At 60.5% G+C, this 26,641-nt stretch overlaps 8 protein-coding genes across 8 annotated transcripts; all 8 read right to left on the reverse strand.

Annotated features, from left to right (window-relative positions):
• Positions 1–333: 333 nt before the first annotated feature.
• On the reverse strand, positions 334–2,545 carry BXZ73DRAFT_104666 (uncharacterized protein; the record flags this gene model as incomplete). The annotated part of the gene is made up of 8 exons (XM_048015984.1): positions 334–358; positions 421–970; positions 1,025–1,277; positions 1,333–1,654; positions 1,714–1,890; positions 1,944–2,104; positions 2,160–2,336; positions 2,399–2,545. The coding sequence occupies 8 exons, from the start codon at positions 2,543–2,545 to the stop codon at positions 334–336; spliced, it is 1,812 nt and encodes a 603-aa protein (XP_047874506.1).
• Positions 2,546–3,282: 737 nt separating this feature from the next.
• BXZ73DRAFT_104667 (uncharacterized protein) lies at positions 3,283–5,381 on the reverse strand (the record flags this gene model as incomplete). Its single annotated transcript, XM_048015985.1, has 8 exons — positions 3,283–3,310; positions 3,363–3,379; positions 3,434–3,903; positions 3,964–4,213; positions 4,269–4,743; positions 4,802–4,962; positions 5,012–5,188; positions 5,241–5,381. The coding sequence occupies 8 exons, from the start codon at positions 5,379–5,381 to the stop codon at positions 3,283–3,285; spliced, it is 1,719 nt and encodes a 572-aa protein (XP_047874507.1).
• Positions 5,382–5,942: 561 nt separating this feature from the next.
• On the reverse strand, positions 5,943–11,103 carry BXZ73DRAFT_104668 (uncharacterized protein; the record flags this gene model as incomplete). The annotated part of the gene is made up of 13 exons (XM_048015986.1): positions 5,943–5,970; positions 6,027–6,540; positions 6,594–6,828; positions 6,895–7,354; positions 7,408–7,547; positions 7,602–7,778; positions 7,840–8,008; positions 8,772–9,606; positions 9,669–9,936; positions 9,996–10,446; positions 10,501–10,661; positions 10,713–10,889; positions 10,954–11,103. The coding sequence occupies 13 exons, from the start codon at positions 11,101–11,103 to the stop codon at positions 5,943–5,945; spliced, it is 3,765 nt and encodes a 1,254-aa protein (XP_047874508.1).
• A 1,860-nt stretch (positions 11,104–12,963) lies between these two features.
• Positions 12,964–14,727, reverse strand: BXZ73DRAFT_104669 (uncharacterized protein; the record flags this gene model as incomplete). Its single annotated transcript, XM_048015987.1, has 3 exons — positions 12,964–13,970; positions 14,027–14,501; positions 14,593–14,727. The coding sequence occupies 3 exons, from the start codon at positions 14,725–14,727 to the stop codon at positions 12,964–12,966; spliced, it is 1,617 nt and encodes a 538-aa protein (XP_047874509.1).
• A 1,635-nt stretch (positions 14,728–16,362) lies between these two features.
• On the reverse strand, positions 16,363–19,025 carry BXZ73DRAFT_52092 (FAD/NAD(P)-binding domain-containing protein; the record flags this gene model as incomplete). The annotated part of the gene is made up of 9 exons (XM_048020750.1): positions 16,363–16,436; positions 16,856–17,185; positions 17,242–17,348; positions 17,399–17,519; positions 17,572–17,643; positions 17,703–17,741; positions 17,790–18,139; positions 18,218–18,242; positions 18,314–19,025. 9 exons carry the CDS (start codon positions 19,023–19,025, stop codon positions 16,363–16,365), a joined length of 1,830 nt encoding a protein of 609 aa, XP_047874510.1.
• A 714-nt stretch (positions 19,026–19,739) lies between these two features.
• On the reverse strand, positions 19,740–22,079 carry BXZ73DRAFT_52184 (alcohol oxidase; the record flags this gene model as incomplete). Its single annotated transcript, XM_048020765.1, has 10 exons — positions 19,740–20,067; positions 20,116–20,237; positions 20,289–20,349; positions 20,401–20,446; positions 20,502–20,850; positions 20,913–21,050; positions 21,105–21,209; positions 21,264–21,488; positions 21,539–21,689; positions 21,748–22,079. 10 exons carry the CDS (start codon positions 22,077–22,079, stop codon positions 19,740–19,742), a joined length of 1,857 nt encoding a protein of 618 aa, XP_047874511.1.
• Positions 22,080–23,518: 1,439 nt separating this feature from the next.
• On the reverse strand, positions 23,519–24,920 carry BXZ73DRAFT_52093 (heme peroxidase; the record flags this gene model as incomplete). Its single annotated transcript, XM_048020751.1, has 7 exons — positions 23,519–23,908; positions 23,962–24,259; positions 24,318–24,496; positions 24,555–24,580; positions 24,636–24,655; positions 24,709–24,752; positions 24,804–24,920. The coding sequence occupies 7 exons, from the start codon at positions 24,918–24,920 to the stop codon at positions 23,519–23,521; spliced, it is 1,074 nt and encodes a 357-aa protein (XP_047874512.1).
• Positions 24,921–25,940: 1,020 nt separating this feature from the next.
• BXZ73DRAFT_52205 (uncharacterized protein) lies at positions 25,941–26,264 on the reverse strand (the record flags this gene model as incomplete). Its single annotated transcript, XM_048020770.1, has 1 exon — positions 25,941–26,264. A coding segment is annotated over one exon (324 nt), but the record flags the coding sequence as incomplete, so codon positions are not given.
• Positions 26,265–26,641: the final 377 nt, after the last annotated feature.

The following is a 26,641-nucleotide window of genomic DNA, read 5'->3' on the forward strand; positions in this document are numbered from 1 at the left end:
TCGATGGTTTACGATTTTGCGTTGTTGTTCCGAGCCTCGCTTTTCTTGCCCCTGTTTACTGTACGTTCTTCGCGGCTTGCCTGGCCCGGACTAATGTGTACGTTGAGCGCAAACACGATACCCGAACAATGGAAGTGGCATAATTGAGCAGATGGGGGGAAGAAGTAACGGTACACGCGTGCACGGAGCGAAGGATATAGAAGAGGCGTGAGCGAGCTGAAGGTGGAACGAACGTGGGCAATACATTGCGACAAGAGAGCGGATCGAGTGAGTCCAAAAGAGTGTGACTTAGAGAGAGCGGTGTAGGGTTATAGATCCAAGAGACAAATGAGATCAAGAGCTCGAGGTCGAAGAGGAGCTGCGCGAAGAACCCGTCAGAATCAGCCCCAAGCCCTCCCACCCGCACGCGAGCACACTCACCTGTTCGTGATCGTCGCCAGCGCGCTCGCCGCCGACGCGGGGCACACCAGCCCGTCGAAGATCCCGTCCGCGATCCCGCTCAGCAGCCCGGACCAGTCGATCGACGCGAGCGCGTCCGAGACCGCGTCGCGGCCCTCGACCGCGCGGCGCCCGCCCAGCCCGCGGCGGACGGGGACCATCCGCTTCGCGCCCGCGGTGCTCCCGCACGTGCTGAACAGGTCCCACTGGCCGTCGAAGAGCGAGGTGGCGACGTTCGGGTTGAAGACGCCGAAGAGGCTCGCGCTCGCGCCCACGTTCACCCCCAAGCCGGTGTAGACGTCGACGCACCCCGCGGCGGCGCCCGCGCCGGACGCGTCGGACTCGGTCGAGAGCGTGCCGGACGCGGAGGCGGTGCCGTTGAGCGCGAGCCCGGCGGAGGCGTCGACGTTGAAGTTGACGGTCGCGCTCGCTTGGCCGTTGAGCGCGGAGACGCCGAAGGCGAGCTGGGGGATGAGGTGCCCGGAGAGCGTGCCAGAGGCGGTGATGTTGGGCGATGCGGAGAGCTTGAGGGCTGCGTGCGGTCGGGGTTAGAGCGTGGGCATGGGGGAGGAGGGAGGGCGCGTACTGTTGGACCCGGGGGTGAAGATGCCGCCGAGAAGGCTGGTTTTGGTCGAGCTGCCGTCGACCTTCATGGGCGGGTAGACGAACTGCGCGCCGCTGATGGTGTAGGCGAGGTCGACGTCCATGTCGAGCGCGGTGTCGAGGCTGGCAGTCGCGCCGCCGATGAGCGAGAACGTGGGGCCGATGGAGATGATGGCGGGGATGCTGAGGCCGGGGAGACCAACGGTGTAGAGGGTCTGCTTGACTGAGAAGGTGCCCTGGAAGCAGCTCAGAATGCACAACAGAGTGAAGGAGCTGCGCGAGAAAACTCACCGAAGCACCAGCTGTGAGACCCATGTTTCCGGTCATGACGGAGTCGAGGCCGACGGTTATCCCGAGCTGGAAGTTCTTCAGGTCGAAGATGTTGAGCGCCATCGCGATGCCAAACTTGAGTGTGCCGTTGACGCTGCCTCCAACGCCGAGATCGACGTCTGCGGAGAAGCCGGGGATGTCGCCCGACTGGGCACACGACAGAGAGACGTCCAAGAGGGTCGTCTCCGGGAACGAGAAGCCAAAGTCGTGCGTAGCGACGTTGACCTTGAGAGGGCTGCGTTTGGCCAGACTACGCCTGTCCCGGCAAACCGAAGCTGCAGCTCTGCATCGCAACCTCCGAATCAGCGAGGTGATGGTCAGAGATCTAAAGGGACTACTGACGTCGACGTGGTCTTCTCGCTGGCAGTGACGTTGGCGTGCACTTCGCTGAGACGGGTTGAGGTTTGAGCGACCCAATCGGCCACCGAGCTGTTGTCGGTCCTTGAGGGGTTCACCACGAAGTCGCTGGCGACACTCTCAACGGAAGATCCTTGGACAAAGAACATGACATCGCCATGCCTGTAGCGTAGCATGTTAGTCGGAGTTGACATAGACTCTGCAAGGTAACTTACTGCGTAGAGTTCGCGTCGGCAAACTGGGTGCTGAGGCTCATTCCCTTGACTATGGGATCCGTGCCATTGCGGCGAGTCAAAAGGGAGCGCTTACTGGCCGGGATCGACTGATCCTCGTGATCCCAGACGCTAAGCACGAGAGCGAAGGGCATGGAAGCGCACTGGATGTACCGTCTCAGCCTCACTGGGACTGCACAGGGAGGGAGTGAAGCGTACCTCATCCGGCAGGCGCACGATTGTGTTCTCCGCGCCGTTCAAGTACAGATGATCGCATCCCATGTCCGAGTCGTAGCAAGCGACGCGGACGTCCTGGTCTGCCGCGGTGCTGTTGCAGCCGAGAATCACCCATCCCGCGGCCTCCGTAAGATCAGAGATACCAGTCGACGATCCGGCCTGGATGGCAGCCAAGGTCAATGAGCGTTTGCAAGCATGTTGATGAAAGGGTGGAAGCGTACCACGCGGACCGTGCCCGAGGAGCCGCTCCCGCTCGGGATGTCCCAGTCGCACTCGCCGGAGAGACACGCCTGTGACCAGTCGTTCTTCGCCCAGGCGGCGAGAGGAAGGAGCACGACGGCGAGAAGGGGGGCCAGCCGGGAGAGCATGGTGAGGGCTCGGGATGAGGAGAGGCGGCTGGACGTGCGAGCGCATCTTTAAGGACGGTCGTGCTGTGGGCAGTGGAAGAACGGCTCGCGTGGAGAAGCCAAGTGAACGGCTCCGCGCCGTCCTGGGTCCGGAGGGGGATGCTGATGGAAAAGCGAATCGAAAGGCGGTCGACACGGCAGAGCGGCCGCCAGCGGAACGGGGCGTCGCCGAGCTGGCCGTCGTGCCTTGGAATATCGCGGCGGGAAAACAAAAAGGCCGACCAGAATATATAGTAGTACTTAGGACGCGCCGGTTTCAACATTCGAGCCAACGAGCTGCCGTAGAGTTGTACATGACGCTGAAGAAGGTCGGCGACTCACGCGGGGTCACCTCCATAGCCGTTGCGATCGTGTGGGACACCCTGGGACAAGACCCGGGGCTAAGGGAAGGCACTGGGTAAACTGCAGCAAGTCTGATCTGCACCTGAGCGTCGATTGCAACCAGCCGTTCTAGCGTGGATGAAACGTGAACGTCTTTCCACGTGAAATTCAGGACCGTCCAAGCACCGCACATCTCCGACAGCGGGCTTGAAGCGCCGATTAAATTTCTCGGCGCTCAAACGTCGGCGCTTCCACGCGGACACGACATTCGTTGACAAGTCTGTACCAAAGCTCTACAAAACGCTATATTACAAGCACGTATCACAAAAAGCATCAACAAGAACGCCCATACCAGCCACTTGTCATCCCATCCGCATTCAAACGCCGAGGACATGCTGGGCGATGCTGCACAGAATCAATCAGACAGGCGTTTAGCGCGCTCGACAAGCCCACTCACCTCGACCCCGATATCGTCTGTCCGATCAACGAGGCTACCTCCCGTGCCCCCGCCACCTCGAAGCAGCTCACATTTTGGCTGGGGGTCTTCGCCGCAACCACCGTGCGCTCCCGCTCCCCCATCACGTCTCTGAGAGGGTTGAGTATGCTCCGTTTCTCCGCCGCGCTATTCGAGGAGTTTCCGAAGCACCGCTCATACAACGTCCAGTTCTTCTCGAACAGGGACAACGAGTGGTCTGCTTCGAGCAGTTCGATGAGGTCCGCCTCCGCGGTGAGAGGAACAGACAGTCCGGCGTCGACGCTGAAGCATCCGCCGTAGCTCGTGGTCGTGACCGGCTGCAGCCCCGACGCGTCGAGGGTCGTGTCCGTCGTCGTGGTGAGGTTCATCCCCATACTGACGGAGGCGTCGAGCGCGATTCCCACTGTCGCCTTGGTGGTCTCAAGACCAGACCCGATCACGATGCCGAAGTCGATGGATGGAATGAGGTGGGCGCTCAACGTCAAGCTCACTGAAGGCGCGGCTCCCGCGGCGAGCCTCAAATCTGCGAAGCGCGGGACTCGATGTGAGTGTACAAGATTTGGTGGGAGGATCCCTGGCTTACTGGTGTCTGCAGGCGCAAAAGTGCCGTTTCCGTCTCCACTGTCCGACACACTGCTGACCGCATCCCCGAGAACGAAGTGTGCGTTCTTGACGTTGTATGCGAAGTCGACGCTCATGTGGATCTCAGCGTCGATCTCGGCGTCCGCTTGAACGTCGACCTCGAAGATAGGACCCACGACGATCAGGTCGGGCACTCCCAATGCAGGCTCGATAGGAAAGGTGAACACCGTCGCTTCGGCGGTCCACGAGGCCTGCAATCCAGAGTGCTGAGGAACCACGGATCCGCGCTGAAAGCGAAGCACGTACCGAAAGCGAACTATCGATCGCCATCGTCGCGGAGATGGTCGAATCAGCGACGAGCGAGAACGAGAGTATCGTATGTCCGGAGAGAAGCGTCGAGGGCGACGCCACGAGCACATAGCCGTAGTTGAAGTCCCCGCTGACTGACCCGGTGAGCGCCACGTTGACCTCCCCGTCGAACGCCGGGACGAACGCTTCTTGCGGACAGGACAAGGACGTGTTGAAGATCGAGACCCCGGGGGAGGTGTAGCTGAACTGCCCAGAGGAGCTGTTCGTCGAGTTGATCGATGCGAAGCCTCTCTTGAGCGAGACTCGTTCCGAGGCGAGGTCAGGCGCGGCGTGGAGTTCGTCGAGACGCGCGATAGCGCGCCGAGACCACATCCGCTTGGAAAGGGAGCGCGTCGAAGAAGGGGAGTGGTGGAGCTGATGGGCGATGCCTGCGATCGACGACGCTTGAACGAAGAACGTAATGTCACCATGTCTTTTGAGGTTTTCTGAGTGAGAGTCTGCACGCCTCAAGAGCGCTAAATGGTACGTACTGCGATATGTCTATGCTCGAGAGGTTGGCGCTCAAGCTGATGCCCTTCACGACAGGCATCGACCCATCCCTAGGCGCGAGTTTGGATCGCATACTCTCAGGAACAGTCTGGTTCTCATGGTCCCAGCCTCTTACAGCAACCGCAAAAGGTGTAGACCCACACTAGTAACCGGATGAATACGCAGAAGCAAGGCAGGGATAGAGCACTCACTCCCTGCGGAAGCCGTACAAGTGTGTTCTCCACCCCGTTCTCGAAGACGTGATCGCAATACCGCTCCGGATCTCCACACGCAACACGGATGTCCTGGTCCTTCGCGTTGGTGTCGCAGTCGAGCACGACCCATCCCGATGCCTCGGTGAGGTCGGAGATGCTCGAGTACGACCCGGTCTTGAAATCGTTGAGCAATCACACATGCAGTATCACCGAGACGATCACTCACAGCATGAAAGACGACAGAGCCTGCGTCGGAGGAAAGATCCCAGCTACACTCGCCATGATGGCAGGGCTCGAAATCGGGTGTCACAGCGCGAACCAAAGCCGGGAGGAGCACAGTGAGCGAGAACAGAATGGAGGAAAACATCTCGCTCAAGGGATTGCGCAAGGTAGGATCAGATCGCGCAGAGGTATAAGAGCCTGCTCCATGAGAGGATCATCGAAGCCGTGTTGCATGGATGTTGCTCCCGCAGCATGTCCATCCTTGGATCTGGCGTGTGCCACTTGCCCTAGCTGTCTTGTGGGGGCGGCTAGTTGGCCTCCTGGTGTCCTAGGCGCGGCAACCTGTGTCAACCTAGAGCATGGCTGTGAATCAAATGGCGGAATCACGTCACATCTGTGGGCGAGCAGTGTTACACAGAGGGTACGCCGCAGCTGATTATCATGCAAAATCGAAGAGACATAGACGCACATGTGGTTGCAGCACACAGACACGCACCCACTAGTGGGCATGGGGTGACAACTCTTGACATCGATCAACACCCGTGGTTCCCCAATAGGACTATAAGTGATCCGCACTCCCATGGATGTATACGTACGACCGACCGACCCGAACATCATGAAACACTGCCAGCATGCGATACGAATTCCAGTTCCCAGCCGCACTCAAAAGCTTTCAGAAGCCCCGCCTCGTGTGGCTCCCATACTCCTAGCGCCCCTTGTGGTTCTGCGAAATTCTATGACACGTCGATATCAGATCATTGAGAGATCATGAAGGATGGAAGAAACTCACGTCGACCCCGACACCTTTTCCCCAACCAGCGACGCCAACACCCTCTGAGCCGCATCCACGAAGCAAGTCGCGTTCGTCCCGTTCGTCGCAGCCAGCGCCCCCAAAGGGCGCGGCATGGCAAGCGTGCGGTCGAGCACAGCCCCTCCGTCCGAATTCCCAAAGCACCTCGAATAGAGCGTCCACTGGTCGTCGAACAGCGACAAGCTCTCCCCAGCGTTGAGAAGCGTGAACAAGCTCGCGTTCGCGCTCAGAGGCACCGAAAGGCCGGTGTTGACGGCGAAGCACCCGCCGTAGTTCGTCGTCGTGACAGGCTCGAGGCCGCCGTCGTCGAGCGTCGTTTCGGTGCTTGCGGTGAGGTTGAAGTCGAGCGTGGTCGAGGCGTCCATGCCGACGCTGACTTGGACGACGGTGGGCTCGAAGAAGCCGACGACGATGCCGAACGCGAGCGTGGGGATGACGTGTACCGTGACGTGGGTGTCGACGGAAGGAGCAGCGCCCACTGAGAGCATCAGGCCTGGGAAGGGAGCGCGTTAGCCTGATGAGAACCCCAGATGAATAGACGCTCACTGGTGTCTGTAGGAGCGAAGGTGCCGTTACCCGCCGGGGGGATGGCTTCGGTGGAGAGCTTGATTGGGACGTTGGTTATGGCGTACGCCAAGTCGACCTCTGTGTGGAGCTCGACGTCGATGGAGGGTTCGACCCTCACGATGACCTCGAAAGTCGGGCCAACGCTGAACAGGTCCTCGAAACCGATCGGCGTCAACGGCACCGTCAGAACTGTCGCCTGCGCTTCCCCTGAGAACTAGTGAGCCAGTTCAAGAAAGTCAGCTTTTGTGTCTGAGTGCCTATGTAGAAACGTGCGACTCACCTCGAGAGAAGTGTCGACGCTGAGGGTGGCAGCGAGCGTTGTGTTGAAGACTGCCGTGAACGTTATGTTCCCAAACGATTGGAGGTCGGTATCGAGCACGTAGCCGTAGTTGACTGCACCAACTACCGAGCCCGAGAGACCTACGTTGAACTCGCCGTCGTAAGCGGGAAGAGGGCCTTCTTGCGGACAGGATTGACTGGCGCTGAAGATAGAGACGCCGTCGGGGGTGTAGCTGAACTCAGACCTGGTGCTGTTTGCGGTGTCGACCCTCGGGAGGATGCGGTTGAGCGTCGTCGCACCAGACGCGGGATGCGCAGCGTGGAGTTCGTCGAGACGCGACACCGCGCGGTCAAACCACACGCGTTTAGAGAGCGAACGCGTTGATGGCGTCGTAGGATCCAAGTGCTGTGCGATTCCGGGGATCGAAGAGGCCTGAACGAAGAAGGTGACCTTTCCATGCCTGGTGGAACGCGCGCTGAGTTTGGCTTGGCAGCAAACGCCGAGAGAACGCACCGAGAGAAGTCAAAAAGCGACAAGTCGGTACTCAGGCGCATTCCCTTCACTTGCACGGCTTGCGATGAGGGACTCTCGGGAAGATCTTGGATCCCATCATCCCATTCACTCACAACATATGCGATCGCCGTGGAGCCACACTAGAAGTCAATCTTAGTGCTTGATGGACAATGCAAAATACACGGTGAGCGTACCTCGTCCGGGAGTCGAACCAGCGTGTTCTCAGCACCATTCTCAAAAAGGTGATCGCATCCCCGCTCCGGGTCGGCGCATACGGCGCGGATGTCCCTCGTCTTCCCGTAAGCCTCGCAGCTGAGGATGGACCATCCTGCGGTTTCAGTCAGGTCCGAGATACTGGAGTAAGGACCGACCTGCAGCGCAGCGATCCATCAGAACAATATTCCAATGGTTGAGGGGCAGCAAAGAACTTACAGCGTGCACGACCATGGAACCGTTGCTCGAAGACAGATCCCAGCTGCACTCGCCATAATGGCACGGCTCGGATGCGGGAGTGAGCGCACGAACAACGCAGAGGAGAAGGGCAAGGGAAGTGAGCCCTACAAGCAGATGCATCGTGCTCGGTGCGAGTTCGCTGAAGATACTGGTGACGCGTGAGTCAGTATAAGACTCTACATGAAGGCGAACGGTACAGCCTACCGGCGACACGCGGCGCTCGCGCTGCACCAAGTCTGAGGCCGGTGCGCAAGCTTCTAGATCGTTGGGCTCCCAAATATCCCACATTTTTGCGCGACGACGAGGGCACCTGCCATTTCTTGAAGGGAAGCTCTCACCCATAAAAGCTCGCACGTTCAGCGTGCTTGACATGAAGCATTGATGTGCGTTGCCTTATGTGAGTATGCAGGCGAATGCAGGCGCCCACGTGGTGTCCCGCTCGATGTACAATTCCAGAGGGGGTGATATTCGAACGCGGGCGCTGCGGCGGATCTGCCATGCGCACGAGGTTTCGCACGCGATGAACGGAGCAAACGTATGGAACCCTGTCAACAGGACAGTCAGCCAACAGTCCGCACCTCATCCCGACCACGTACCGCGCGCGCACCCTACGCGTGTTGGTGCAAATTCTCATATCAACACGAGTGGGAGGTATGTAGTAATGTACAAGAGATATATACTCAATGCCCCGTCGAGTCCGTTATCAATAACCATATACTCCGAGCCTCCTCCTACCGAGAATGAAAGTAAACTACACAACCGCTAAACGCTACAAACCAACGAGATGATAGAGAAGCAACGAAAGCGTGACCAGAGTATCTCGGAGCGACCTGCGCGCGTCACGCTCGTGGCGTTCACAGACTACTCAAACGCATCAGCGCCGCGCACAAAAAAGAGGCCGCAGGACTCACCTGTCGCCCTTGACCGTCACGTCCGCGACCCCCGCGATCGTCGTCCCGCTGCTCGGGCACTGGAAGCTCGACGCGTCGGTCGCGCTCGAGCTAGAGTCCGTCGCGGCCAACGTCTTCCCGACAGGGGTAAGTTTGTCCCCTGACGACGAGCCCGACGCCGCGAGCGCGAGCGCGTTCGCAGATGTGCTGCCCCTGAGCTCGTCCCGCACGGCATTGCCCCAGTAATTTCTGCCTCGGGCGTTGAGACGGGCCGCGCGTGCCGCGCGAGCGCCGTACGCGCGGTTCATGTCCAGGGCGCGCCGGCGGTAGCCCGAGCTTGAGGAGCTCGAACTCGAGGAGCTCGAACTGGAGCTGGAGCTTGAGGAGCCGGAGCTAGAGGAGCTGGAGCTTGATGAGCCTGATGAGCTCGACGAGCTCGACGACGAGGAGCTTGAGTTCGACGGCGGGTTGAGCGTCCCGACGGGCGCGCTCGCGTCCAAGTGCGCAAAGCACCGCTGGAAGAGCGTGAAGTCCTTCGCGAACAGCGGCACGACGAGGTCCTTCTTGAAGATGTTGAACAGGTCCGCCTTCGCCGCCGCGTTCACGGACAGGCCGGTGTCCACCTCGACGCACCCGCCCCACTGGTCGACGTGGACGGAAGAGCCCGCGGCGCTCGCCTCCGCGGTCGCCGAGGCGTTCAGCGTGAGCGCGAGCGCGGCGGACGCGTCGAGGTCGAGGTCGACCGTCGCCTTCGTCTGCCCGGAGAGGAAGGAGAGGCCGAAGGAGAGCGTGGGGGTGAGGTGCGCGGACAGCTTCGCGTTGGACTCGACGAACGGGCTCGCGGCGAGCGTGAAGTCTGTGGGCGCGCGGTCAGAACGCGGACGGCGCAGTGCGAGATGGGGGGTGGGCGAGACGCACTGGTGTTTTTGGGCGAGAAGAGCCCGGTGTCGTTGTTCTGCGGGATTGAGAGCCCCGAGTTGTTGCCCGAGTCCGACTGGGGCGGGAAGACGAGGTGGCCGTTCGCGATGTCGTAGGTGAAGTCGATGGCCGTGTTGGCGGCGATGTCGACGGTGCCGCCGAGGCTTCCAACGACGGAAAATTGGGGACCGAGAGCGACGATGCCTGGAATATTTAGTCCCGGGAGACCGACCGGAGGAAGAATAGTCTGTTCGAAGTTAATTGAACCCTACGCGGCACCGGAGACGACATCAGAGAGGCAACCAAGTACACGGTAGGAGGACTTACCGTTAAAGACGCGTCGATGGTGAGCGTCAAGTCCATCGTGGCATTGAAGTCCGCGACAAGCGCAAACTCGAAGGTGTCCGGGTTGAACGGCGACCCCGCAAGCACAAAGCCGAAGCTCACCACTCCGTCAACCGCTCCCGCTACAGTCACGTCGACGGACCCGGAGAACGCCGGGATGCCGCCCGCTTGCGGGCAGCCCTTGTCGATCTTGAAGATGCTCTGTCCGGGAGAAGAGAAGTTGAAGGGTACGTTAGTCTTGTTGAGCGACGTCAAGTCAGCGCGCGATTGCAAGGCGGCGGGGTTGGGGGTGGATTGGAGGGTCTCGAGATGGGCGGAGGCACCAGCAACCCACTCCCGCTTCGTGAAGGTAGACGGTGCAGAGACGAGAGCAAGATTCGGGACGACTCCGGAGACGGTAGAGCCCATGGCCAAGAGCGTGATCTCGCCGTGTCTGTGATCGAAGGCAGGTCAGGAATGCCTACGACGATGAGCGCGTTCTACTCACCGAGTGGAATCGGCGGATGCGAAGTCTGTGCTCAGGATCAAACCGCGAACGACGGGAAGGGAGCCGTCGCGGCGCATCACTCGGGCACGGTGCATGACCGGGATGTACTGGTCCTCGTGAAACCACTCATCCACGACGACGGCGAATGGCGCTTTTCCGCACTAAGTGTTTGATCAGCATCTGCACCGACCAAGAAAGGAGCTGTATCTCACTCCTTCGGGCAATCGCACGAGCGTGTGCATCGCGCCGTTCTCGTACAAGTGGTCGCATCCCAGCTCCGGGTCGTGGCAAACCGCGCGGATCTCCTGCGCGTCCGCCTCAGGGTCGCAGTCGAGAACCGTCCATCCCGCTGCTTCGGTCAAGTCCGAGATACCATAAGACGAGCCCATCTAAAGGAAGAGGGTGCCAGCGTGTCAGTCACCCGACGAAAGGACGCAGGATGGGTGGACCCACAATGCTCAGCGCGACAGACCCGGCCGGGGTAGACAAGTTCCAATCGCACTCTCCCGCGTGGCAGGGCCGCGAGCTGCCATCGCGGGCGGTGGCCGCAAGAAGGGGAACAGAAAGAAGGGCGGCAAGCCCGGTGGGGAAAGAGAAGCCCATACCGAACGAAGGAACAAGCACCAGGCTACAGGGCGAAGGCGAAAGGAGGGAGACGTCTGCTCGGGCGCACCTGCTAAATAAGAACTACGCGGCTGCGCTTTCGCGCGCTGTCGGGCGGCCCATCGCTATCTGCCTCGTCGTTCAAAAGGTGGGTACCGGCGTATCAGGAACGAGGCGGCGAAAAGCGTGGTTGCCAGGCGCGGCGGATGATGGGTGCTGTCGCCCGGCTCCGGCTGCGCCAGTCAAGTTCGACGCGGGACGTTCTTGTTGACGGTGTATGAGGCTTTTCCGGGGGCTGGGAGGGGCTGCGTGACCGCCTAGGAACACAGCGTGGTCGGGTTCTTGGCGGTGCGTAGCGTGCGCCTCAGCCGGAGCCATGATATTGCAGACGTCGAGATGTTTTTCGCGGCTGGCAGGAGTACGAAATCAGAAGCGCAAGCAGTGCGGGATTGATGCGCAAGAGAGGAGGGTGAGAAAGACGCCCGAATGGTTGGATACGGATAGCAACGCGCGTGGCGTTTGATCTGTACTTGGGCGCACAGATATTCGGCGCCCGGGTGGGAAGATGTCGTTGCAATTTGTCATGGACCAGGACCCAGCTGAAGGCAGAGGCAGCGGGGGAGGTGCGCGGCCTGAGAGATATGTAGGTGTAAAGCCCCGTTTGTTTTCGTCCACCATCCACCGTACAAGTTCGAATCCCCGGATTATCATGGCGTGACTGCGAGATGGAGTGGACTGCGTTGCTTCTTCGGCACGTCGCAACTGGCCTCCCTGAACCCGCTCAGTCGAGCCACCATCTTCCATCCAGGGAGGACTTACGGAGCCTGTGAGATCAACGCGAGACAGCTGGATTGAGCAGCGACTATGTCGACCAGGGGCGGTCACATTGCATTGCACAACACGTTCGGATACAGAGCGAAGGCTACAAAGTTTGGCTTCTGCGACGATGTTTAGAGCAGAGGAGACGAACAGGAGGACGCACCGAACGTGTACAATCATGAACACTCCTTTCCAATGTCTCAGCACCCGGCCGGCACTATGCGCACATATGGACATGCGAGCGCAGTGCACACCTGAGGCCTGTCGTGAATGGAATGAACTTGCCATCATCGCCTTGCGGTTCTCGTCGTCCACGACGACAACCTCCCCCCCGTGCTAGCTCCGCAAGAGTTCCCTCCCCGCCCACGAAGTTTGAGTTCTCCCCAACGACGACGCGCGGTATCTTGTAGAGCCGGATCCCCCCTGTGTGCGTGCCACACGGACTGCGACACCCCCAGCAGCCTCAAGCAAGACCGACCAAGAGGGGCTCCCGCCGACGCACGCACCTCAATGTCGTGTACTGTCCCCAGCACGCGCTCGTCAGCGGACCGCGCATACAGCCACCCCACACCTGTGCTTACCATCGGTCCATGGGTGCGGCAGACAGGGAGGCCTAGCGGACGGGGAAGGGGAAGCGAGGGAACGAGATGGTGGAGGCTGAAACCAAGACGATGAGCCGCCCGTCGCCACGACCGACGTCATCGCGCACGCGCACACGGAGGAGGTAAGTTGAGAGCCCGTTAAGGGCAATGCGGGTGATGATCATTAACGAACAAATGACCGAGTGTGCTTGTAGCTGCCCCTGCCATGTCGTAGCTACTGCAGTCGAAACCGAGCCAAAGATTCCCAATCCCAAGCGAGCGAGTGTGTGGGGGCGGCACGGCGCACGAACAACGCGCCGGCCAAACAAAAGACGACAATATCAAACGAAAGGAAAACCAAACTAACGAGTTAACGGATCGGGGGGTCGTCACGGTCGTAACGGCGCGCGCGCCATGGGGTATATCTCGAGCGTAGTGGGGGGAGGGGGGAGGGCGCTCTCTACTTCTTGATCGCGGCGGCGAGGACCTTCTCCTCGACGACGCTCGCCGCGGACGCGAGCGCGGTGGTCGGGCAGGTGAGCGCGGCGCGCTTCTGCACCATCGCGGCGAGCGCGGAGCGGCCGGTGTACGCGCGGCGCGCGGCGGAGGAGCCGAAGCACTTCTTGAAGAGGTCGAAGTTCTTGCTGAACAGGCTCACGCTCGCGTCCTTGTTGAACAGGCTGAAGAGCGAGCCGTCCGCGCCGGCGGAGACGTCGAGGCCGGAGGTGATGTCGACGCAGCCGCCGAAGTCGGAGGTGTTCGCGGTCGCGTCCGTCGACTTGGTCGCCGAGGCGGAGAGCGAGAGGTCGACCGCGGCGTTGCCGTCGACGGCGAGGTTGATGTTCGCCTTCGCCTTGCCCGCGAGCAGGTTCACGCCGAAGGCGAGCGTCGGGATCAGGTGCGCCTCGAGCTTCCCGTTCGAGGTCACGTCGGGCGACGCGGAGAGCTTCACGTTGGAGTCGCCCGGGACGAAGGAGCCGCCGCCGTTGCCGGTGCCGGGCGGGAAGAAGAGCTGCGCGCCGGAGACGGTGTAGTCGATGTCGACCGCGGTGTTCACGTTCGCGTCCAGGGTCACGTCCGCCGAGCCGAAGACCTCGAAGGTGGGGCCGAGCGAGAAGATCTCGGGCACGTCGAGGCCCGGGATGCCGACCTGGAAGAGCGAGATCTTGCCCGTGCCGATCGAGCCCGCGAGCGAGGCGGCGAGGTTGACGGTGCCGGTCACGGTCGTGTCCAGGTTGACGAAGAGACCGAACTTGTCGACGCTGGGCGGGACGATCGAGCCGGCGAGCGCGACACCGTAGTTGACGTTCCCGTCGACCTTGCCGTCGATGTCGACGTGCGCGGAGCCGGAGAACGCGGGGATCGAACCGACCGCCGGGCAGTCGATGCTCGTGTCGAACAACGGCGAGTTCTTCTCGAAGTTGATCGGGCTGCTGTTCGTGACGTTCTTGTCGAACGTGTTCAGGTCTGCGCGCGCATCGTCAGTCTCGCGCCCACTCGAACGCGCGCGGAAAGAGACGTACTGCTCAGGGTGTCAGTCACCCAGTCGAACAGGCCGCGCTTCGCGAGGTCACCGCTGCCAGTGGGCGGCTCGACGGCGAACGTCTTGGCGTGACCCGGGACGGACGCGCCCTGGATGAAGAAGCTGACGTTGCCGTGCGTGTTCGAGTCCAGGGACGCGAAGTCGGTCGAGAGCGCGATGCCCTTGACGGTCGGCTTGCTGCCGTCGCGGCGGGCGATGCGCTTGGCGAGCGTAGAGGGGATCGTCTGGTTCGCGTGGGTCCACTCGCGCCCGACGACCGCGAACGGCATCGAGCCGCACGACTTGGGGAGACGGACGATCGTGCCCGCCGCGCCGTTCTGTGCGAGGTGGTCGCAGCCGGCGGACTCGTCGGCGCAGACGAGACGGATGTCCTGGTTCGTCGCGGTCGCGTTGCAGTCGAGGATCTCCCAACCGGCGGCGGTGGTGATGTCCGAAATGCCGTTCGAAGAACCGACCTGTCGAGAGCGCGCATCCATCAGTCGCCTGTCATTGCCTTCCCCACCGGTGCCGACGGATTCGACGGTCGACTGTAGAAGGAATGCTCACCAAGCGGACGGTCCCCGAGCCGGTGTCGGTGTCGATATCCCAGTTACATTCACCGAAGCATGGCTTCGTCCAGTCGTTGGCCGCGTGGGCGGCGAGGGGAAGGAGAGCAGCTACGAGGAGAGTTGCGTGGACCATGGCGTTGAAGACTCGAAAGTAAGAAAGACGAAGAAAAAGTCGTCGAAGGCGAAGGAAGAAAGGAAAGGGCGCGAAAGACGCAGCAAAAGGCAGGGGGCAGCGAAGAACGAAGGAATCACCAGGACCCGTGAGGAGCCAGCATCAGCGGGGGCGGGCTTATATACAGCTGCGATGATCGAGACGCGTGGGGGGCGCAACGGCAGATCAGTTCGCCAGATGGTGTCTTGGCGTGACACGGGTTTCCAATGATCTGCTGTACGAGTCGCAACTTGCCATCAAAAGATGGCGGCGGGTCCTCCTCCGGCGGGGACGAGGCTCTTGCTTGTGCATGACAAATCCATCGTCTGCACCTGCCGCATGCGTAGAAGAAGCACAGAATATCGCATCTACTGGCGTTCCGCGCTCAAAATGCACTTGGAGCTCGAAAGCAAGTATGCATGGGCGGGGGACATAGCCCTGGCAGAAAAGCCAGATGGCGATGCGACCAACGACGCTGTCGCGATCCTTCGGCGCCCACGCACGGCCGTTAGTCCAGCACGGCATCCCCCGTCAAATTCAGGTCCGCCATCCGTCCAGCTGAGTCCGCACGCAACCGATGCGGTTCGTGCGCGGACCACAACTGACGGATATAGCACACGCGGTGCACACCGCAGGTGACGCCCGCATCACCGACCGACTCCGGCGCGCCCAGACGAGAGGCAAAAACGCAAGGCTCACATGATGTCGAGATGGAACATCGCCTCCTCCTCCAGCTCGAGACTCACCGATGTCCGCATTCCCAAACCGCAGTGGCTTGATCCGTCGCTGGCCGAGTCGCCCGCGGAAGGGCGTCTTGACGTCAGATCTCTCTCGAGTCGGCGACGCTCGAGGCTCCGAGGAGATTCGTCTGACAGCTCAGAGAGGCGCGCCCTCACGACCGCATCAGAGACAGTGGGCGGGAGGGCGCATCTCACATCCAAACTTCTCTCCATGGCCACGAGTTGCATCTCCGTTGGAAATGGCACAGATGGTGAGCGAGGACGGGAGAGTTCACCCGTGCGGTGATCCGGGGCCTGCGTTCCCCGCGCCTCTGCGACGAACTGTCCGGGCCCGAGTGCACGTGGCCTCCATCTATCAACGGCGCGACACAATCCATCATTCTTTCTCCCAATCGAGGACGATTCACTTACAAATGACTTTTTCCACACGTTGTCAATGACATTGTCATGGACCGGAAACGTCGTCAGGTGGTCGCACGCGTTCGAATCAAATATTTGGCAGATGATTTTCAAAGATGTGAAAACGTTGGTGGTGGGCGTCTATCTTATCTCATTCACGCTGGGTTGAACGAATCATCAAAGACTGAAGTGGATGCATTATGCATTACCCTTCGCCAATCCCCCTGAGTCTCTCAGCAGCAGCCTCAAGCCTCAAAACGAAACCTCCTACCGAGGTACAGCCATAGGCGCCATGCCTCTGCTACATAATCCTACAGCGAAAAGATACATACGACATAGATGCACTGTGTTGAACGTACACTGGGCGGTAGCCACCAGATCCCGCCCGCCTCATCTACCTACCGAGCAAACCAATTGGTTTTCATCTTCTACCGGCGCGCGAAGTCGAGTCGCGCACATGCCCCCGTGCGTGACCGCTCTAGACCGTGCCGACCATGTAGCGGCCCTCCGCGCCGCTGCTGGGAAGGATGCCCTCCTCAACCGCCTTGATCTCTGAAAGATGGAGACATCAGCGCCATTCATCGCAACGCCCGAGGAAAGCGAAGCGAGGCGGCGGGCGCGCGATGGGACACAACACGCGAGCAGATGACGGCGCCGCATGTTCAGCCCGCTGGCGCCGACGCGCACAGAGCCAGAGGAGGCGCAGTCGTTGTCAACGTCCCCGATGACGAAGGCGCGGACAACGAACGCGCACACAAAATCGCGAACGCGGCGTGGGCGGCATCTTGGCCCGCGAAGATACGTCCGAGCGCAGGCTTCAAGGCTCAAGCAGTTTCTGGGAGCACGAAAGATGGAAGAAAAGAAGCTGCGAGCGCAAGATGGATGCCCCAAATCGCGACGCAGGAGCAACCGAGAGAGAACGCGCCCTCCATCCACCGCCCGTCGATTCGAAAATGCGGAAAAGGACTCACGCAGCGCAACGTGCTTCGAGTGGAACCGGCACCACATCAGGTTGCCCATCATGAACCAGAAGTTGGGCACGCCCGAGTCGCGCCACGTGTTCCGCGACTCGCCCTCCTCGTCCACGTCCCACTGCGGCTTGAGCTTCTTCAGCATGTCGACCTCGAAGATCTTCGCGAGCACGTCCACAGGGGTGTCGAACCCGGTCGCGAACATGACCACGTCCGCATCGACCGTGCTCCCGTTCTCGAACTCGAGGCCGGTCTTCGTGAACCGCTTGATCGCGCTGTCGTTCTTCAGCTTGATCTTGCCCTCGATCATCATCTGTGATGCGCCGACATCTGCGACGGGATGGTGTCAACGAATGGCTATGTGGTAGATGCAGTAGAAGGCGCACCAAGGTAGTAGCCGCCCCCGCGCCTCCGCGCCATCGCGAGGAAGCCCTTCCCGTCCGGCCCGAAGTGTGTCCGGAACCCGATCTTGTGCAGATCGTCGAGCAGAGTCCTGTGCGAGTCGTCGTTAGCCCTGCAATCAATGGTAAACAGAGTACATACTTGTCCTTTGCCGCGATCTCGAGGTTGAGTCGTTTCGAGTACTCCTCGGAGAGGAGGGTCGGCAAAGACGCGTCGATGCGGTCGGCCTCATCGGTGGGCCCCCGTCCTTCCCACCAGATGTCTGCGAACAGCCGGTCAGCACGTGAACGGGCATAAGGGCGGGGAGCGCGTACGGCCGAGGAAACCAGGCATGCCGTTCTTTGTCGACATAATGTACGTGCTGTCGCGCTGGTAGATGGTGACATCTGCGGCGTACAGTGAGGACGAAGTGCTTATATGCGGACGTAAATGTCGGGGCACATACCGACGCCGTGCTCCGCGTAGTCCGCCGCGACGTCGTGCGCTAGATGGCATGTTAGCATGGTCATGCATATGACCTCATGACACTCACCTGACGTCGCTGCGCCGACGATGATGACCTTCTTCCCCAGGTGGTCCTTCGCCGAGCCGTGCTGTGTCGAGTGCAGAACCGTGCCCTGGTACTCCTCTTGGCCGGGTATCTTGGGGATGAACGGGTTGTTCCCACCGAGCCCGATCGCAGAGATGACCTGGTGCACGTGAAGTACGCGCTCGGTGCCGTCTGCCCGCTTCACGGTGACGTCCCATTGGTTGTTCGCATCCTGGCGCGCCTTGATGACGGTCGAGGACGTCCAGACGTTGAGCTCGAGGGCCTCAGCGTAGTGCTCGAGCCACCCCGCGAGCTTCTGCGCGGGCGTGTAGACCGGCCAGGTCGGCGGGAAGCTGCGCAGCTCACGACGCGTGAGTATGGGAAGCGCGACGCAGCGTGCTCGCTGCACGGAAGGATGATGGCGCACTCACGGGAGATACGGCATATGGTCGTACCCTATCGCGCGCCCGAGAAAGCGGTCAGAACGCGCTCTTGCGGCGCGAGAGCCGGCCGTGGAGAGCACTCACAGACAGGATCGTGCAGGCACAGGGCCTGGTACCGGTTCCTCCACTGGTCGCCCACGCGCGGGTTCTTCTCGACGACGAGCGCGCTGACGCCGAACATCTTGAGCCGCGCGGCGACGCCGAGCCCGCTCTGGCCGCCGCCGATGATGAGCACGGTCGGGTCGGCGTCGGCGAACTCGCGCTCGCGCTCGCGCTGGGCGACCCACTTGCCGTGGTTGGGCGCAAAGCTGCGCAGCGGACCGGTGGCCTCCGGGAAGCCCTTGAGCTCCTCGAGGTTGGTGTAGAACGTCCAGCCTCTCCACTCGCCGTTCGGGGTGGGGATGAGGCGGAAGTAGCCGCTGCAGATACCTGTCTCGGTCTTGAAGGTGAAGCGCGCGAGCACCCACGCGAGGTCGGGGTAGGGCGTGTCGAGGCGAACGTCGCCGAGCGCCCAGTCGGAGATCTTGGAGGCCGCAAGGCGGTCGGTGAGGAAGGGACGGATCTTGGCCTGGCCGTGGAAGGTGCGGAATGCCCAGGTGAGGGCGAGCATGTCGCGGAACCAGGCGTCGGGGATGAAGAGGGCGAGGAGGCCATCGATGTCGTTCGATTGCGCGAGCTGGGTGAAGGACGCGAACCAGAGCGCGGCCACCTTGGACGGGTCGACGTCGGCGGGGGCGGCGGCGACGCCGAGGCGGTCGAGTGTGGGCAGCGCGATGGGGGGCTCTGGTGCGGCCATGGGGAAGGGGTGGGATGAGGTGGGATGAAGGTGCGCGCGCGCGAGGGTATAAGTGCGACCCAGTTTGCAGCCAGGGCTGGGTCAAATGACGAACTTCCGCGCACAGATTCCCACGCCTCTTCTCAGCTGCTCGATCACGCTACAACACTTGCCGCATCTGTACAACATACGCGGGGTATAAACGCACGATCCCAAACATAGACGTTATCCTGAGTCTCGCCAGATTTCTTACTTGTCATGCCGCCGGACGGTGGCCCAAATGACAATCTACGAGCCATGCCCTCATCGGTAGCAGCCCGCTGCTCGTCAGACATTATCAATCAAAGGCACCTCACCCCACAGTTACAGTCATCTACAGTCATCCAGGTTTCACTCATACATAAGCGCTTGACCAAGCTCCGCGGAAATAGTACTAGATCGCTCTGGGGAACAGCTAGTTCCATCTCCGTAGTCACGGGGGGACGAAACAAGAGACAGTTGGCCTATGGGCAGAAGCACAGTCGACCGTACTTTGGTATGCAAGCAAACGCTAATAACGGGAACTGCTCCTGAGGGTCGAGCTTGTCATCGCAGTGTTGGAATCTGAATGCTGGTGATGATATGTTTAAAACTACGGACAGTTTATGACACGTCTTCCCGCCGGGCACAACATTTGGAAGCGATCGGACGGAACTCGAACGTCGCAACGACACCGCGGACTCTTGGCCATCATGATCACCAGTCCTCCTTGATCAGGTCCGCTGCTTTCTCAGCCACGCCGTACACCGTCCGCGACAAGTGCGCGCTCAGCTGCACCGGCAGCACCGATGCGTCCACGACCCGCAGTCGCTCGGTCCCATACACCCTCAGGCGCGCGTCGACGATCCCGCCGAGCGCGCGCCGCATCATCGCCGCTGTCGCGATCGGGTGCGAGTTTGCTAGGAAGCCGGCGCCGGACTGGGTGATCCACGCGGCCCAGTCTGCGGACGCGCCGCCGTCGCCCGTCGGGTCAGGGACGGCGGTCAGTCCGGGCGCGGACTCGCCGGAGGTGTTGCGGAGGGCGCTGGTGTAGGTTCAGCGACCGGAAAAGAAGCGCAGTGGAGGAACTTACGCGAGAGGGGGGCTGTTGAGCAAGAGGCGACACATCCGCGCGGAGGCGACTTGGACGTCGAGATCCCAGGGAACGTCGAAGTAGTTGACGTTGACGATGGGCTTCTGGAATGGGTCATTCGACTAACAAATGACAGTCAGCAGCAGGGTGTACGGCAGGAAAGTGCGGCCTACTGCAATCGTAACATTTCCTCTGCTGAATGGAATGAGGTTCCACGTGACGATTCCAAGATCGCTGAAGCATAGAGTGTCAGCAAGAGTATACCGTTCTAAGCGAGACGCGCACTTCGCTCGTGGGTTTCCTGGACCAAAAATGAGTTCCGCAACGGGCGCTACAATGACGTCATCAACAAGGCCGCAGCGCGACATCCGCAGGGGAGATCTCACCATTGTCGTCGATGAGAGTCTTGGCTTGAAGCTCGAATATCGTCCGTAGCGCTTCAACAGAAAAGGCGTTGTGCGCTTGAGTTCGTGCAAAGAACGGGAGCGACTCCTGTAGCTTTGCAATCGCGTCGTCCGCATTGACCCCAAATAACTCGCGCACGCTGGGGAAGGCGATGGCGTCAATTGGGCCCCGTCCACCCACGTCGAAGCCGTTCATTGGGCCGCCGACGACGTTCAGCGTCTGCTCTTGGAAGTTCTTGCCGACGGCAGTCAGATTCACGAGAGGGGTGATACCGAGCGGGACGAGAAGGCCGGGGTCTCCGATGCCGGAAAGCTGCAGGACAGCTGGAGTCTGATGACCGGGCGTGTGAGACCATTGTCCAATGCGGACCAGAGATTACTATAGAACCTCACATGGATCGCGCCTGCAGAGAGTATCACCTCCTTGCGAGCAAACACGCTCAGCCGGCTTCCTGAGCCATCCGCGCTTGCAAACTGAACTCCGGAGGCGGTGACGGAACCGTTGGTGCCATCAAACAGCACCTTGGTGACCTGCCGCTTCCGTCAGCCTATAGATAGAAGAGAACATGCGGATAAGCACGCTACCAGATGATGTATCAGGAACGTCAGCCCATCGCGCCTATCTTCAACGGGAGTGTAGTACGCCTCGATCGAGGACGAGCGATGATCATCTCTGTGCCAGTCTATGCTCTGCATTCCCATAAGAAAGGACATTAGAAGCAATGCATGCCTCATTGCACTGACCTGAGGCGTTAGAGAAACGCAGGTCGGCGCTCCGCTACTGAAGTCTTCGCAATATGGCGTGCCCGTCAAGTTCATCACGGCTGAGATGAATGCCGGGTTTTCGGGACCGCCATACATTGCGTCTGGGAAGGTTGCCTGGACAGGCCCGTTCGTCCCATGAAAGGCCGCGACGGAAGCGGCGCCCTTCGCGCGCTGCTGTGCGTTTGGAGGAGAAAAGCCTTCCGCCTGCGCTCAAGGGTGGGCAAAGGGCACGCGTGAGATAAGTGATGACGTACCTTTTTCATGTACGCGGAGACGTTTGCCCAGTTCCAGCCAACAGACACCTCGTCCGGCTCGAGCAGATCTGACCACATGTCGTACTGAGCCTCCGTTCCCGTCGTCCAATAAGCGGCGTTGATGGATGAGCTTCCACCAAGAGTTCTTCCACTGGGCGTCCGGCATCAGCATCGTCTCATGCAGAATATATGACATGGGAGCGACGCACCCATGAATGAGCTTGCCCTGATCCGTCCGCCACGCCCAGTCGAAGGGACCCTGGAATGCGGCCTGGTACTGGTAAATGTCATAGATCTCGGGGTTCGTCCGGTCGTCGCCTCCGGGTTCGATGACCAAGATCTCGAGCGTCGGGTCTTCCGCCAGACGCGCCGCGACAGTCGTTCCCGCAGTGCCGGCGCCGACGACGACGTAGTCGAAGGTCTTGCCCGCGACGATGTTCGAGTCGTTGGTGATGCCGGCTGCTTGGAGGTGCTGCGCGAAGGAAAGAGCAGCGACGACCGCCGCCGCGAGCGCCGGCGAGAAGGACGGTGGGTAGTACATGTGGAAACGAGCCTACAGCGTGGCTTCGCGGAAAGCGCTGTTATATATGCGTCCCATAAAAGAGTTCGAGCGCGTTCCGAAGGGGGTGCGCATGACATGGAACGCAGACGCCACCATTAGAGGTTGTGCCGTAAGACGTTCAGTAGGATTCACTAGGGGCTGAGAACCCTTGCTCTCACCTCGAAACAGCATATAGTCTATGTCATTATCGTATATGCCCAGAAAGTGAACCCCTCAGATTCCTTCAGAGCAACATGCTTGTGTTTGTGCGATTCCAAGAAAGCGCTGAGGGCAGAGCGTTTGTATTCTTGCGTCGGAGGCAATAGAAGGCGAGTTCAGTCCGCGGGAAGCGGGGTGAAGGCGGCGAACATGATGATGGCAGAGAACAACCTTGAGCTTGAGGAGTCGCACTCGATAAGAGCGCCCACGTGACTACCTTAGGGCAAGCGGCCGCGCCAAATTCCGTACAAGTACACCGTATGATACATGATATGCACAACGCTTCGATCGAACACACATCAAGGTCTCTCTGGGTATCCTTCTTCTGCATATCTTCGTCTCGAGACTCCCCACGCTCTCGGCGAGGTGGCGTCACTGCAAGCTCTGCTTGTCGATCTCGTCAACTCCCGTCCTAGCGTCGAAAACAAACAGAACACACCTCGGTCTGGGGAAAACGAAGTGGGCCCCCCACTGCCTCGCTATGCGCGCGCCGTCTCCCCTTCCGACGCTGCCTTCGCCCGCGCGCTCACTGCGCGCCGCCTCGCGCCCTCCGGACGAAGCCCCCCGTCGCGCCGCCACAGCACCTCGTACCGCAAGCCCGCCTTGCAGAACACGAACATGCCCTCTTCGACGAGCCCGTTGCTGTCGTACAGCTTCGACGTCCCTTGGGCCCCAAGCCGCTTGGGACGCGAGACCGGTCGCGGGGCGATTCTGGATGCGGAGAGCATGGTGGTGTGTGGTGTGCGGTACGTGAGCCTGGCTGGGAACGATGGAAGGAAGGCCGCAAGGGAGCGTGGAGGGCCGCTGGGCGTGAGCGAAGGTGTAGGCTTTCAGTCCTCGACAGTGCGGAGCTGCTCTTTTACGCAGGGGACCGTGCTTCTGCCGTCGGGCAATGACAATAAGGACAATAGGTGCGTATGTGAACATCTCAGCACCGCATCATTATCGTCTTGTGTACGCATGCTAGAATGTGCTCAGACAATAAATGCGAGTCTTTCCGAATCCCATATATATCCATCGTGCGAACCGGCCGTATGTACTTAAGGTACGCGGCCAAGAAACAGGCAGTCCGTGTCTACGTGTACCAAAGGAGCTGTATCCGCGGAAGAGAGAAAGGAGAGAAGGAATGGACGCGTCATATGTAAGACGCAGCTTAAGCAGAAGGACTGCGAATAAAACACCATCAGCACCCACACACACAACCAGAGCAAGCGCAGCACTCACACGATGGGAAGGACGAGCTGCTTTCCCGGCGTGATCTTGAGGATCGGGAACGGCGTGCTCTTGCACGACTGCTCGATGTCCTTGATGCTCGTCTCGGGCGGGAACACCGCCTGCTGGCCCGCGCCGCGCTTCGGCATCGGGATCACCTCCGAGCAGTCGTGCAGGCTCGCGCGGTCGTGCCCGAGCACCGCGAGCTTCGCCATCGCCGCCTTGAACTTGCGGTTCATCGCCTCGTGGTCCGTCACGAACGACTGCCACTCGCACGCCGTGCGCGGGTCGCGCGCGAGCAGCCCGTCGGACGCGAGGCGGATCTCCCCGAGGATCGGTGAGGGGGACTCGCCGAGGGTCGAGCCCCCGGTGGGGAGGGCCTTGCCGACGAGGAGAGTCTGCGGGGTGCCGTCAGGGATGCCGTCGCGGCGTCAAACGACGATGGGCTTACCTCGACGAAGAACTGGGCGTCGAAGGCGTCAGGGGTGGTGTCGAAGGGGCGCGCGTGCTGGCTCGGGTCCGCGATGGCGTCGCGCGCGGCGACGGAGTGGCTCGCCATGAGCGCGACGAGCTCCTCGGGGCTGAAGGTGGCGTCGGCCATGCGCGCCAGGATCGTTGTCACGTCCTGGAACGGCGCGGGGATGAGGCCGGGCGGCGCGGCGACGGAGCTGTTCGAGCGGCCGGCGAGGAACTCGAGGCGCGGGGCACCTTTGCAGTTCGCGGTGCCAACGGCGCCGGTAAATTGAATGCTAAAAGAGGGACGTGTCGATGATACAGTGAAAAAAAGTGCGAACGGAGAGTACGAACAAGTCGCCGAACGAGACGGGGTACTTGATCGCGAGCGGGTGGATGTGGTTGAGGATGTCGTCGATGTTGCCGTTCGCGACGTCCAGGAGCTCGATGTCTGAGTGTGCCATGATCGAGCCGTCCGCACCGCCCTTGACGTTGTCCTTGATGGAGAAGCCGATGGCGTCGTGGAAGGTCAACTGGACACCGCGGTCAGCAAATGCAGGAAAGAGCTTAGAGGTCAAGAGAATCACATACACGCAGAGCCTCGTGAGCCTCCTGGACTGTGTAAGATAATAATCAGTGAAGACTCTTGAGTGATCAGATGCGGACACTGACTGCACTGGCCGTTGTCGAAGCTGTCGTTCGAAGGATGAGTACATATTCGTGGCACACGTCTAGCAGAACTTACACATTCTCCTGGAGGTCGTCAAGGATCTCGTACCAGACACAGCACTGCGTCGAAATGTCAGCAAGTGTTGCATATCGTCACAGCTAGGAGCTGACCTTGATGTTCTCCGCGGTGTACTTACTGTTGGAGCACTGGGAGCGGCGTGAGGGCGGTGCCGCGGCGACGGCGAGCGTCGCAAGAGAAAGAAGAGGGAGGAGGGTCTTGGAAAGCATATCGGAAGCTATGTAGTCTTGAAGGCGGAAAGCAGAGGGCAGTTGCGAGTGTTGAGAAAGCGGGGGATGAGGATGAGGGCACTCGCGGCGTACCTTTTATAGCCACAGAAGACGGTCGGAGGGGGCTGGTCAGCCCCGAGTGAGGACGTCGGATGTCGAGCGGTGTTTCCTGATTGGGACGCGGATGTCAGCAACGGCAAGCTCGAGTGACACTTCCGATAAGTAACCAGGCTGGGATGTGCTGCAATACGCTCCTTGGCGTTGAATACGTGCTATTTGGTGGGTGGTCTCAGTTCTACGAAATCTGAGATGGATGTCGACAAGAACCGATGGTTCTGACCGATCACGACCGAAGTTCAACATCGTTGGCTTGCACGTGCCTGCTTGAAAGTCAGCCGAACAAGAGCTGGCATCTCGCTCCAGCGGCCCAGAGTCTGCCGGAAACCAATATTAGCGTCGAGGGGCTGCATCGAAGAGAAGATGAGAGCGACTTCGCTCGTGAAGCTTTGAAGATTGGAACCATCATTTAAAGCCCATGGGTAGGGACGACCTGTCCTTCAGTGAGGACGAACTGCGAGTAACGCTACATCTTCGCCAGATTTTTGTGCTGATCGAGTCGATGGCTGCGATTTGTGTCTAGCCAGGTACCACTGGAGTGTGGGCGGGACCTCGGCCTTGTATGATGTCCCAGATCGTATCCTAGGAATCTCGCTCAATCTGTGTATTTGCATGAAGGGTAGAACGAATACTCACTGGATATCCTAACTGTATACAAGCCGAGAATGAGGATCGTGATGGGAAAAGAGAAACAGCTTTGACTTCATGGGACACGTAAATTGCGATGAGTGTTGACGTTGAGGACGCGCCATGGGCTCGAGACGTGGCGAGGCTCGGACCGACCGACATGGTAGAAAGACAAAGGTGATATAGACGGCATCATACGGGTGACATTCATACAATACAAAGCACCAGGCGCGAAGAAAGAGGGAAGGTTAAAAACGTACACTTCGCTCCGTGCACCTACTCCTCCTCGCGCTGATCCTGATGCCACTCCTCGACCGCCTTGACCCCCACGCACCCCGACTTCTTCAAATGCCGCGTCAACGCGTCCTTCCTCGAGAACACCATCCCGCACCCGCCCACCATCCCACCCCTCGCGCGGCGCAACTCCGCGGCCGGGACCGGCCTGCGCACGTACTGCAGGTCGTCGGCGAAGCGCACCGGCACCCCGCGGCACGTCCACGGCTTCTTGGGCTGCGAGTGCGTCGCAATGTGCCGCTTGAGGTCCGGGGAGCGCCGCGAGGCCTGGACGAACTCGCAGTGCGGGCACTTCCATGGGTTCTTCGCGGTCGAGGTGGGCTCGTGCTGGGACTCAGACAACGGAGTGGAAGAGGAAGAGGAGGAGGAGGAGGAGGAGGAGGAGGAGGAGGAGGAGGAGGGAGCGGCGGCTTGGAGGTTGCGGCGCCGGATGGGCCGGGTGGCACGGCGCGCGGGCTCCTCGTGGTGGGCCTTCGGCTGGACGAGGGCATGAGGCGGAGGGGAGGCAGGGACGGGGGCTGGAGACGGCGACGACGACGAGAAAGACGTTGCGCTGGACCAGTTTTCGCTCGTCGGGGGAGACGAGCCTCCGTCGTAGAGGGAGCCCAAGGGCGTGTCGCTGTTGTAGTCGAGGTCGCAGTAGACGTCCGCGAGGTATGCGGAGGCTGCGGTGTCCCCCGTGG

This window comes from Epithele typhae (assembly GCF_022376455.1).
Source record: "Epithele typhae strain CBS 203.58 chromosome Unknown BXZ73scaffold_54, whole genome shotgun sequence".
Taxonomy (NCBI): domain Eukaryota; kingdom Fungi; phylum Basidiomycota; class Agaricomycetes; order Polyporales; family Epitheliaceae; genus Epithele; species Epithele typhae.